The sequence below is a fragment of the Bubalus bubalis genome, chromosome 16, assembly GCF_019923935.1.
Source record: "Bubalus bubalis isolate 160015118507 breed Murrah chromosome 16, NDDB_SH_1, whole genome shotgun sequence".
Taxonomy (NCBI): Eukaryota; Metazoa; Chordata; class Mammalia; order Artiodactyla; family Bovidae; genus Bubalus; species Bubalus bubalis.
In genome coordinates this window covers 34,837,130-34,849,285 of record NC_059172.1, presented here as the reverse complement: position 1 = coordinate 34,849,285, position 12,156 = coordinate 34,837,130, and the positions used below count along the sequence as shown (strand labels likewise).

General features: G+C 41.2%; 1 protein-coding gene across 1 annotated transcript; it reads left to right on the top strand.

Annotated features, from left to right (window-relative positions):
- Positions 1–10,765: 10,765 nt before the first annotated feature.
- On the top strand, positions 10,766–11,713 carry LOC112579343 (olfactory receptor 51H1-like). Its single transcript, XM_025265704.3, has one exon. The coding sequence runs from the start codon at positions 10,766–10,768 to the stop codon at positions 11,711–11,713; it is 948 nt and encodes a 315-aa protein (XP_025121489.3).
- The last annotated feature ends 443 nt before the right edge of the window (positions 11,714–12,156 follow it).

The window sequence follows — 12,156 nt, the reverse complement described above, 5'->3', positions numbered from 1 at the left end:
GAACAGACCCAGAGATTAGCATACTCATTAAGTCAGACAGAGAAAGACAAGTACTGTATGATAGAGAGCTTATATGTAGAATCTTAAAAAGCTATAAATGACCATATTTACAAAACAGAAATAAAACCGCAGATGTAGAAAACAAACTTATGGTTATCAGGAGGAAGTGGAGGTGAGGGATGAACTGAGAAATTAGGACTGACATATCAGATCAGATCAGATAAGTCACTCAGTCATGTCCGACTCTTTGAGACCCCATGAATCGCAGCATGCCAGGCCTCCCTGTCCATCGCCAACTCCCAGAGTTCACTCAGACTCACATCCATTGAGTCAGTGATGCCATCCAGCCATCTTATCCTCTGTCATCCCCTTCTCCTCTTGCCCCCAATCCCTCCCAGCATCAGAGTCTTTTCTAATGAGTCAACTCTTCACATGAGGTGGCCAAAGTACTGGAGTTTCAGCTTTAGCATCAGTCCTTCCAAAGAAATCCCAGGGCTAATCTCCTTCAGAATGGACTGGTTGGATCTCCTTGCAGTCCAAGGGACTCTCAAGAGTATTCTCCAACACCACAGTTCAAAAGCATCAATTCTTCAGTGCTCAGCCTTCTTCACAGTCCAGCTCTCATATCCACACATGACCACAGGAAAAACCATAGCCTTGACTAGATGAACATTTGTTGGCAAAGTAATGTCTCTGCTTTTGAATATGCTATCTAGGTTGGTCATAATTTATAAAAGAGATAACTAATAAGGACTTACTGTACACCACTGGAAACTCTACTCAATACTCTATAATGATCTATATGGTTATAGAGTGGATATATGTGTTATATAACTGATTCACTTTGCTATATAGCAGAAATTAACACAACTTTGTAAATCAACTACTCTCCAATAAAATTTTTTAAAAAATGTAAATATGCCTATGAAGGTAAAGAAATGGTATGAAAAGAGACATTAAGAAGTGGTGGAAAGGGCTTGTGGACATTTTAATGACTGACCACACAAAGGCAATAAGCACAGTGGTGGCGGCTGCAACCGGTGCACTAAGCGCGGCTGAGAGGAGTTACCCCACGTCCAAGGTCAGGGGCAGTGGCCTAGAGTTCCAGGCTGTGATGGCACAGAAACAGCGGAGAAGAACTACCCAAGTCCGAGGTCAGGGGCGGCGGCCGGGAGGAGCTACCCCACGTCAGAGGTCAGGGGCAGTGACTGAGAGGAGATACCCGCGAATGAGGCCAGGGGCGGCGGCCAGTAGGACCAACCCCACGTCCAAGAAGCAGTGGCTGCACGGGCTCAGGAGGTCCTAGAGGAGCTATCCCACGTTGAAGGTCAGGAGGGGCTGCGGTGAGGAGATACCCCTCGTCCAAGGTAAGGAGCAGCGGCTGTGCTTTGCTGGAGCAGCCGTGAAGAGATACCTCACGTCCAAGGTAAGAGAAACCCAAGTAAGATGGTAGGTGTTGCAAGAAGGCATCAGAGGGCAGACACACTGAAACCATACTCACAGAAAACTAGTCAATCTAATCGCACTAGGACCACAGCCTTGTCTAACTCAATGAAACTAAGCCATGCCCATGGGGCAACCCAAGATGGGCAGGTCATGGTGGAGAGATTTGACAGAAAGTGGTCCACTGGAGAAGGGAATGGCAAACCACTTCAGTATTCTTGCCTTGAGAACCCCGTGAACAGTATGAAAGGCAAAATGATAGGATACTGAAAGAGGAACTCCCCAGGTCAGTAGGGGCCCAATATGCTACTGGAGATCAGTGGAGAAATAACTCCAGAAAGAATGAAGGGATGGAGCCAAAGCAAAAACAATACCCAGCTGTGGATGTGACTGATGATAGAAGCAAGGTCCGATGCTGTAAAGAGCAATATTGCATAGGAACCTGGAATGTCAGGTCCATGAATCAAGGCAAATTGGAAGTGGTCAAACAAGAGATGGCAAGAGTGAATGTAGACATTCTAGGAATCAGCAAACTAAAATGGACTGGAATGGGTGAATTTAATTCAGATGACCATTATGTCTACTACTGCAGGTAGGAATCCCTCAGAAGAAATGGAGTAGCCATCATGGTCAACAAAAGAGTCTGAAATGCAGTACTTGGATGCAATCTCAAAATGACAGAATGATTTCTGTTCGTTTCCAAGGAAAACCATTCAATATCACATTAATCCAAGTCTATGCCCCAACCAGTAATGCTGAAGAAGCTGAAGTTGAATGGTTCTATGAAGACCTACAAGACCTTTTAGAACTAACACCCAAAAAAGATGTCCTTTTCATTATACGGGACTGGAATGCAAAAGTAGGAAGTCAAGAAACACCTGGAGTAACAGGCAAATTTGGCCTTGGAATATGGAATGAAGCAGGGCAAAGACTAATAGAGTTTTGCCAAGAAAATGTACTGGTCATAGTAAACACCCCTTTCCAACAACACAAGAGAAGATTGTATACATGGACATCACCAGATGGTCAACACCGAAATCAGATTGAATATATTCTTTGCAGCCAAAGATGGAGAAGCTCTATACAGTCAAGAAAAACAAGACCAGGAGCTGACTGTGGCTCAGATCATGAACTCCGTATTACCAAATTCAGACTGAAATTGAAGAAAGTAGGGAAAGCCACTAGACCATTCAGGTATGACCTAAATCAAATCCCTTATGATTATACAGTGGAAGAAATAGATTTAAGGGCCTAGATCTGATAGAAAGAGTGCCTGATGATCTATGGACAGAGGTTTGTGACATTGTACAGGAGACAGGGATCAAGACCATCCCCATGGAAAAGAAATGCAAAAAAGCAAAATGGCTGTCTGGGGAGGCCTTACAAATAGCTGTGAAAAGAAGAGAAGCAAAAAGTAAAGGAGAAAAGGAAAGATATAAGCATCTGAATGCAGAGTTCCAAAGAATAGCAAGACGAGATAAGAAAGCCTTCCTCAGTGATCAGTTTAAAGAAATAGAGGAAAACAATAGAATGGGAAAGACTAGAGATCCTTCAAGAAAATCATAGATACCAAGGGGACATTTCATGCAAAGATGGGCTCGATAAAGCACAGAAATGGTATGGATCTAACAGAAGCAGAAGATATTAAGAAGAGGTGGCAAGAATACACAGAAGAACTAAACAAAAAAGATCTTCATGACCCACATAATCAAGGTGATGTGATCACTGACCTAGAGCCAGACACCTTGGAATGTGAAGTCAAGTGGGCCTTAGAAAGCATCACTATGAACAAAGCTAGTGGAGGTGATGGAATTCCAGTTGAGCTATTCCAAATCCTGAAAGATGATCCGGTGAAAGTGCTGCACTCAATATGCCAGCAAATTTGAAGAAATACAAGCTGGAATCAAGATTGCCGGGAGAAATATCAATAACCTCAGATATGTAGATGACACCACCCTTATGGCAGAAAGTGAAGAGGAACTCAAAAGCCTCTTGATTAAGATGAAAGTGGAGAGTGAAAAAGTTGGCTTAAAACTCAACATTCAGAAAACTAAGATCATGGCATCCGGTCCCATCACTTCATGGGAAATAGATGGGGAAACAGTGGAAACAGTGTCAGACTTTGTTTTTTTGGGCTCCAAAATCACTGCAGATGGTGATTGCAGCCATGAAATTAAAAGATGCTTACTCCTTGGAAGGAAAGTTATGACCAACCTAGTCAGCATATTCAAAAGCAGAGACATTACTTTGCCAACAAAGGTCCGTCTAGTCAAGGCTATGGTTTTTCCTGTGGTCATGTATGGATGTGAGAGCTGGACTGTGAAGAAGGCTGAGTGCCAAAGAATTGATGTTTTGAACTGTTGTGTTGGAGAAGACTCTTGAGAGTCCCTTGGACTGAAAGGAGATCCAACCAGTCCATTCTGAAGGAGATCAGCCCTAGGATTTCTTTGGAGGGAATGATGCTAAAGCTGAAACTCCAGTACTCTGGCCACCTCATGTGAAGAGTTGACTCATTGGAAAAGATTCTGATGCTGGGAGGGATTGGGGGCAGGAGGAGAAGGGGACGACAGAGGATGAGATGGCTGGATGGCATCACTGACTCTATGGATGTTGGTCTGGGTGAACTCCTGGAGTTGGTGATGGACAGGGAGGCCTGGCGTGCTGCGATTCATGGGGTCACGAAGAGTCGGACATGACTGAGCGACTGAACTGAACTGATACAAAGGCACACATTGATGATTAACACAATCCTAAGAATTACCTCATTGATTAAAAAGTATTATTATAGAAAAATGCATTAAAACAAATGAAAGACATTATATTTAAGATTTTGGAATAATAATGCAGAAAACCAAAGAAGTCCAACAAATTTAAAGAACTCTTTTTCTTTGTTCCTAATGGAAATTCCAAGCAATTCTTCTCTCTATCCAAAACAACAATAGACGTCAGTGCTACTTCAAGGTAAATCTCAGCACTATATTAGCAATGAGACTGAAACTGGTTTTGGAATCAGAAGCTCTAGGTAAAAATTAGGCTGTAACTCTAGGACTTCTTTAGTAATATCATATATATACATACACATACACACAGCCATACACACACATATGTATAAAGTGTGTGTGTGTGTGTGTGTGTGTGTGTGTGTGTGTTTGGGAGAAGTAGATCCTTTTTCCTTCCTCAGTCTTGGCTGAGAGGACACAAATAAAATCAAAATGAACGAAATTTTGAAACAGGTGTTCGTAAAAGAAAGGGCAATTTTACAGATGAAGGAGCAGCTTAGAGTTTTGGAAATTCATGATGAAATACGTCAGGTAGCACTACATAACAGGCCTCAAAGGATTTCTCCAGAGGAATTAAAAATCATACAGAACCGTGATGGCTGAGACACCACCAGAAGTTTAAGACGGCTTCATAAGTGCTCTGTTTACTAGTCTCAGGGAAGGAAAGAAGCCAAATTAATTCTGAACAAGAGCACAGAAGTTGATACAGGTAATAAATTTATCTTAAAATATTTTGACATGACCTCTATATACCAAGCTCTGTGTAGGATTATTTATGCACATTATTTCACTAAATCTTCATAAAAATTCTGGTGAGGAAAATGACAAAGGCAGATGAGAAGCACCTAGAGAGTGTCCAGTGTCATGGGGTTGCTGGAAGACAAAGAAAAGATGAGAAAAAAAGTAAAATGTAGGTAATGCTATTAGGAGTAAAATAAGGGATATACTGTGAGGGAGGATCCATCACATAGAAAAAAATGAACAAAAAGTGGATGGAAGAGTAAATGAGAAGTGAATTGGAAGCTAGAGAAAATAAGAGTGAAAAATCAGGGAGAATGGAAAAGAGATGAAGAATAGAGATAGAAATGAGATTGTTTAAAAAGGAGAAGATGGGGTAAAACATATTCAGGTAAAGAAAAACAGAGTCAAAGGCACATAAAAGAAAGGGGGAAATAAAATCAGCAATTTCCATAGAACAGCAGTGCTTCAGCAGGCCCTGGGGACTTAATCAGAGAGTATCAAATGTTTTATAAGTTTTTCCAAGAAAAATATCTAATAGGGATGAGCCAACTGATTCTTCTCAAGTAAAAGTCATCACCAATTTCTTGGGAAGAGGGACCAGCCAACTGAAGGGCTCTCACTTAAGCTATAAAGTATAAAAATGTCCCTTCCTCAAAGTGCTCCAGAGGGTTAGCTGGGCATCACAGAGTGCTTTGTTTAGATCTGAGCATTGTGACTTATTTGGAGAGACATCTGGATTCTGTTTTCAACACACAGCACAACCTTTGTAAGAAGACTACAGAATCTTTGAAAGACCCCCTGTGTAAGATCAGAATCTGCAAAATAACTTCTCTGTAGTATTGTCCCAAAACCACAAATTCTTCTCTCACAGCAGGAAAACAGGTGGAAGAATGAGCCTGAAAGTCCACCTGGTATTGTGTACCTGTCAACACCACCACCTCCCATCCCCAACTCTCCCAGAAACACACTCATTGATTTTTCTTTCTTCTTTCTCACAATCAGTACCTGGATGATAACAAAGAAACTTTAATTCCTCTCAAAGACCCTTCATTTAAGCATTTGTGCCCTGTTAGAAAAAGAGATTTTTCTCTAGACCAATGATTTTCAACCCACATACAGAAAATCAGGGAGGAGTTTGAGAGTTTGTAAAATATCTGAAAAGAATGATATTTAATCATCCATATTCATTTATTCTTGATTTCATTCCTTCGTTCAACACATACGGAAAGCTAACATATGATTGGCATATGGTCTTTTAAAGATTTATTTATTTATGTATTTTTTATTGCTGGTTGCAGGTTTTCTCTAGTTGCAGTGAGCAGAGGCTATTCTCTGGTTATGGTGTCTAGGCTTCCCATTGCAGTGGCTTCTCTTACTGTGGATCAGTGGCTCTAGGCACATGGGTCCTACTTTATGCAACCCCATGGACTGTATACAGCACAGGCTCAATAGTTGTGGTGCACAGGTGTAGTTGCTCTATGGCATATGGGATCTTTTGGGATCAGGGATCAAACCCGTTTCTCCTGCATTGGCAGGTGGATTCTTTACCACTGAGCCACCAGGGAAGCCCAGCATATGATCTTTTAGGTGATAAACAGAGTCCTTTTCTTCAGGAAGTTTAATTCTAGTAGGAAAGATAGACATTAAACAAATATATATTTAATTAACTATTAACTATTTAATATCTATTAATCTATTTAAATATCTGTTTAATTAACTGTACTTACTTATAAGAAGAATATGAAAACTATGTACTGAGGAATCTTAAACTCTTATGAGAATTGGAAAAGGCTTAATTAAGAAGGATTATTATTTGGGCTTCCCTGGTGGCTCAGAGGGTAAAGCGTCTCCCTGCAATGCGGGTGACCTGGGTTGGATCCCTGGGTTGGAAAGATCCCCTGGAGAAGGAAATGCCACCCCACTCCAGTATTCTTGCCTGGAGAATCCCATGAACGGAGGAGCCAGGTAGGTTATAGTCCACCGGGTTGCAAAGATTCGGACATGACTGAGCGACTTCACTTTCTTTCACTTTTTCTTTCTATTTGAGGATAGATAGGCTTTGATTAGGCAAAGAGGAACTTTATAGAACGTGGAGGAAGGCACAAGAAACAGAAAGGGACACATGTGAAATCCCATATCCAGAAGTTTCTTAGTGAGGTCCAGGAACTTAAAGACTGCAAATTTGCCTGGATTGAAGAGACCAAAGTGTGGTGGGGGGGGAGGAGTGGGGGCGGTGGGGAATAGTGCGAATTGGCACTAGAGAGGTAGACATGGGCTGAATTTTGCTGTGACTGAAGGAAGTGATAAAGATTTAGGACTCTGTTCTAAGTACAATAGAAGATCTTGAGGGACCTTTTGCTTTGGGTGAATAAATAATTTTCTAAATATTCAAAGTGCATTCTGACTGCAGAAAGGAATTTTTGAAAGGGGCACTCATGGGTGGAGGGTGATAAGTTAGGGTGTCTGGAGGAAATGAACTATGCTATTTTTGACTACACTAAAGGAAAAAAGGAAATAATGATTTTGTATGTTTTGAAGACAAATTTGAAATTCATTAAGTGTTAGTTTAATGAAAGAAGAGGTTTCAAGAATGGCCTCAGGTTTTTGGAGTGTTAGAAGACTCTCGAAATAAAGATTTTGTGAATGGCTACTCTCATATCATATATGTGGTTGTTTCTGGGTCAATAGCCTTTATTCTTTATCCCTTGATATTTTAAAATAAGGTTATGGGAAGTTATAAGTTAAAACTCGTGCAGATTAATTTGAACAGTTATGTCCACTAATGTGTCTATTTACAAATGTATGTATGTGCTCAGTAGTTCAGTCCTGTCTGACTCTTTGTGACCCCAGGAATGAACTCCACCAGGCTCCTCTGTCCATAGAATTTTTCAGGCAAGAATACTGGAGTGGTTTGCCATTTCCTACTCTGGGGCATCTTCCTGACCAAGGGATTGAACCCGAATTGGCAGGAAGATTCTTTACCGCTTCAGATCAGATCAGTCGCTCACTCCTGTCCGACTCTTTGCAACCCCATGAATCGCAGCACGCCAGGCCTCCCTGTCCATCACCAACTCCCGGAGTTCACTCAGACTCATGTCCATCGAGTCAGTGATGCCATCCAGCCATCTCATCCTCTGTCGTCCCCTTCTCCTCCTGCCCCCAATCCCTCCCAGCATCAGAGTCTTTTCCAATGAGTCAACTCTTCACATGAAGTGGCCAAAGTACTGGAGTTTCAGATTTAGCATCGTTCCTTCCAAAGAAATCCCAAGGCTAATCTCCTTCAGAATGGACTGGTTGGATCTCCTTGCAGTCCAAGGGACTCTCAAGAGTCTTCTCCAACACCACAGTTCAAAAGCATCAATTCTTCAGTGCTCAGCCTTCTTCACAGTCCAGCTCTCACATCCAGACATGACCACAGGAAAAACCATAGCCTTGACTAGACGAACCTTCGTTGGCAAAGTAATGTCTCTGCTTTTGAATATGCTATCTAGGTTGGTCATAACTTTCCTTCCAAGGAGTAAGCGTCTTTTAATTTCATGGCTGCAGTCACCATTTGTAGTGATTTTGGAGCCCAGAAAAATAAAGTCTGACATTGTTTCCACTCTTTCCCCATCTATTTCCCATGAAGGGATGGGACCGGATGCCATGGTCTTCATTTTCTAAATGTTGAGCTTTAAGCCAACTTTTTCACTCTCCTCTTTCACTTTCATCAAGAGGCTTTTTAGTTCCTCTTCCCTTTCTGCCATAAGGGTGGTGTCATCTGCATATCTGAGGTTATTGATATTTCTCCCGGCAATCTTGATTCCAGCTTGTGTTTCTTCCAGTCCAGCGTTTCTCATGATGTACTCTGCATAGAAGTTAAATAAACAGGGTGACAATATACAGACTTGATGAACTCCTTTTCCTATTTGGAACTAGTCTGTTGTTCCATGTCCAGTTCTAACTGTTGCTTCCTGACCTGCATACAAATTTCTCAAGAGGCAGATCAGGTGGTCTGGTATTCCCATCTCTTTCAGAATTTTCCAGTTTATTGTGATTCACACAGTCAAAGGCTTTGGCATAGTCAATAAAGCAGAAATAGATGTTTTTCTGGAACTCTCTTGCTTTTTCCATGATCCAGCGGATGTTGGCAATTTGATCTCTGGTTCCTCTGCCTTTTCTAAAACCAGCTTGAACATCAGGAAGTTCATGGTTCACATATTGCTGAAGCCTCGCCTGGAGAATTTTGACCATTACTTTACTAGCATTTGAGATGAGTGCAATTGTGTCGTAGTTTGAGCATTCTCTGGCATTGCCTTTCTTTGGTATTGGAATGAAAACTGACCTTTTCCAGTCCTGTGGTCACTGCTGAGTTCTCCAAATTTGCTGGCATATTGAGTGTAGCACTTTCAGAGCATCATCTTTCAGGATTTGGAATAGCTCAACTAGAATTCTATCACCTCCACTAGCTTTGTTCATAGTGATGCTTTCTAAGACCCACTTGACTTCACATTCCAGGATGTCTGGCTCTAGGTCAGTGATCACACCATCGTGATTATCTGGGTTGTGAAGATCTTTTTTGTACAGTTCTTCTGTGTATTCTTGCCATCTCTTCTTAATATCTTCTGCTTCTATTAGGTCCTTTATCGAGCCCATCTTTGCATGAAATGTTCCCTTGGCATCTCTGATTTTCTTGAAGAGATCCCTAGTCTTTCCCATTCTGTTGTTTTCCTCTATATCTTTGCATTGATCGCTGAAGAAGGCTTTCTTATCTCTTCTTGCTATTCTTTGGAACTCTGCATTCAGATGCTTATATCTTTCCTTTTCTCCTTTGCTTTTCACTTCTCTTCTTTTCACAGCTTTTTGTAAGGCCTCCCCAGACAGCCATTTTGCTTTTTTGCATTTCTTTTCCATGGGGATGGTCTTGATCCTTGTCTCCTGTACAATGTCACGAACCTTATTCCATAGTTCATCAGGCACTCTATCTATCAGATCTAGGCCCTTAAATTTATTTCTAACTTCCACTGTATAATCATAAGGAATTTGATTTAGGTCATGCCTGAATGGTCTAGTGGTTTTCCCTACTTTCTTCAATTTCAGTCTGAATTTGGTAATAAGGAATTCATGGTCTGAGCCACAGTCAGCTCCTGGTCTTGTTTTTGCTGACTGTATAGAGCTTCTCCATCTTTGGCTGCAAAGAATATGATCAATCTGATTTACGTGTTGACCATCTGGTGATGTCACCACCAGTATAAAAACAGTGAAATAGATGCTTAGGCATGTGCAAGAATATATACACACACACATATATGTGTGTGTAAGAGAATATATGCATATGTATATACATATATATAAATGCATACACATGGATTTATATAGATGAGGGATGTAGGTTTGGATGGTGATGAAATTTTGTGTAGGTGTGTTTGTGGTGATGATACTGTGAGTTCTGTTCTTTGATTATTTAGCAAAATTCTCAATATTATTAGGTCCTTGGATGTTGCTGCTTCTTTTCTGCCAAATATTCAGTGCTGTTAAAGGAAGATATCAAAATTTTCTTCTGTCTAAACACTAGTTGTTTCATCTTATCTCCCTTTTTAAGATAAGCAAATTAAATTCAAGTGAGTGGAGGTCATTGCATGTGATTGTCTAAGAACTAAAAAGATGCAAAAACCTCTCAGACACTGATTTAAACATAGTTTTACCCTCTGTTGTTCCACTTCTACATCCATAAAGCCATTTACCTATCTAAAAACCTTTTTTCAATTTAGGAGCTGGAAGCCAGGTGGGAGAGTCCAGCCTCAATCAGTGGTAAGAACACTATGATGAACACTAGCTCATCACATGTCAACCACCATAGCTTCATTTTGACAGGTATCCCAGGAATGCCAGATAAAAACCTATGGATGGCTTTCCCCCTGGGATTTCTCTACACCATGACTCTCCTGGGAAATGGCACCATCCTAGCCATCATCAAGGTAGATCGGAGTCTCCATGAGCCTATGTACTACTTCCTCTCTATCTTGGCTCTGACTGACGTTGGTCTCTCCATGTCCACCCTGCCCTCCATGCTCAGCATCTTCTGGTTTAATGCCCCTGAGGTTCCCTTTGATGCATGCATCACACAGATCTTCATCCACAGTTTTGGAGGGGTAGAATCAGGAGTATTAGTGTCTATGGCCTTTGACAGACTTGTGGCCATCCGAGACCCACTGCACTATGCTTCCATCCTCACCCATGGCATCATTGGCAAGATTGGAATAGCTGTCATCATCCGGGCAGTCTGTGTGGTCTTCCCTGTGCCCTTTCTTATAAAGCGGCTACCCTTCTGCCATTCCAATGTCTTGTCTCATTCGTACTGTCTCCACCAAGATGCAATGCGGTTAGCCTGTGCCAGCACTCATGTCAACAGCCTCTATGGCCTCATAGTAGTCATCTTCACTTTGGGGTTTGATGCCCTCATCATTCTCTTTTCTTATGTGCTCATCCTGAAGACAGTACTGGATATCGCTTCCAGAGCTGAAAGGCTCAAAGCGCTCAACACCTGCCTCTCCCACATCTGTGCTGTGCTCCTTTTTTATGTTCCTCTCATTGGTGTCACCATGATCCACAGGTTTGGGAAACATCTGTCACCAGTAGTACACACATTCATGGCCAATACCTATCTGTTACTGCCTCCTTTACTAAACCCTGTTGTCTACAGTGTGAAAACCAAGCAGATACGGAGGAGGATCATCCAGGTGTTCCAGAGGAGAAAGAACAGGGTCTAGGGTAGTGGAATCAAATGTAATATGGAGAATAAGAAGCATTTTGAGCAATTATAATGCAGTCAAATATAAACATCTGGGAAAATTGAAAGTGGGCAAGGCTTGTAGGTGAAAGTCTTTCTTGTTCTGTATATGCTCCATTTTGGAATGCACATTTTTTGGTATCTGGTGTCACTTGAAAAATCTAATGTAATTAATGTAATTGTTCTTCTCTGAAACTGGAGATGAGCATCAGCGAAGACATAAATCATCACCTGTTTATCCAGGTAACACTTCTGAGTGTTTATTCATATAATGTTAAGTAATAGTGTTCTATAGTTATTAATTAAATAATTAGATAAGGAAAGATTCAAAATCCTATACAGCACTGCTGAAAGGTCTGAGATATTTTTTCTTAATATGGGGAAAGAAAATTGTTCCATAATCAAACAGCATTTATTTTGTTG

Bases quoted from the DNA above. Each gene is read 5' to 3' on its own strand.
- LOC112579343 (XM_025265704.3), top strand. From the start codon at position 10,766: ATGATGAACACTAGCTCATCACATGTCAACCACCATAGCTTCATTTTG.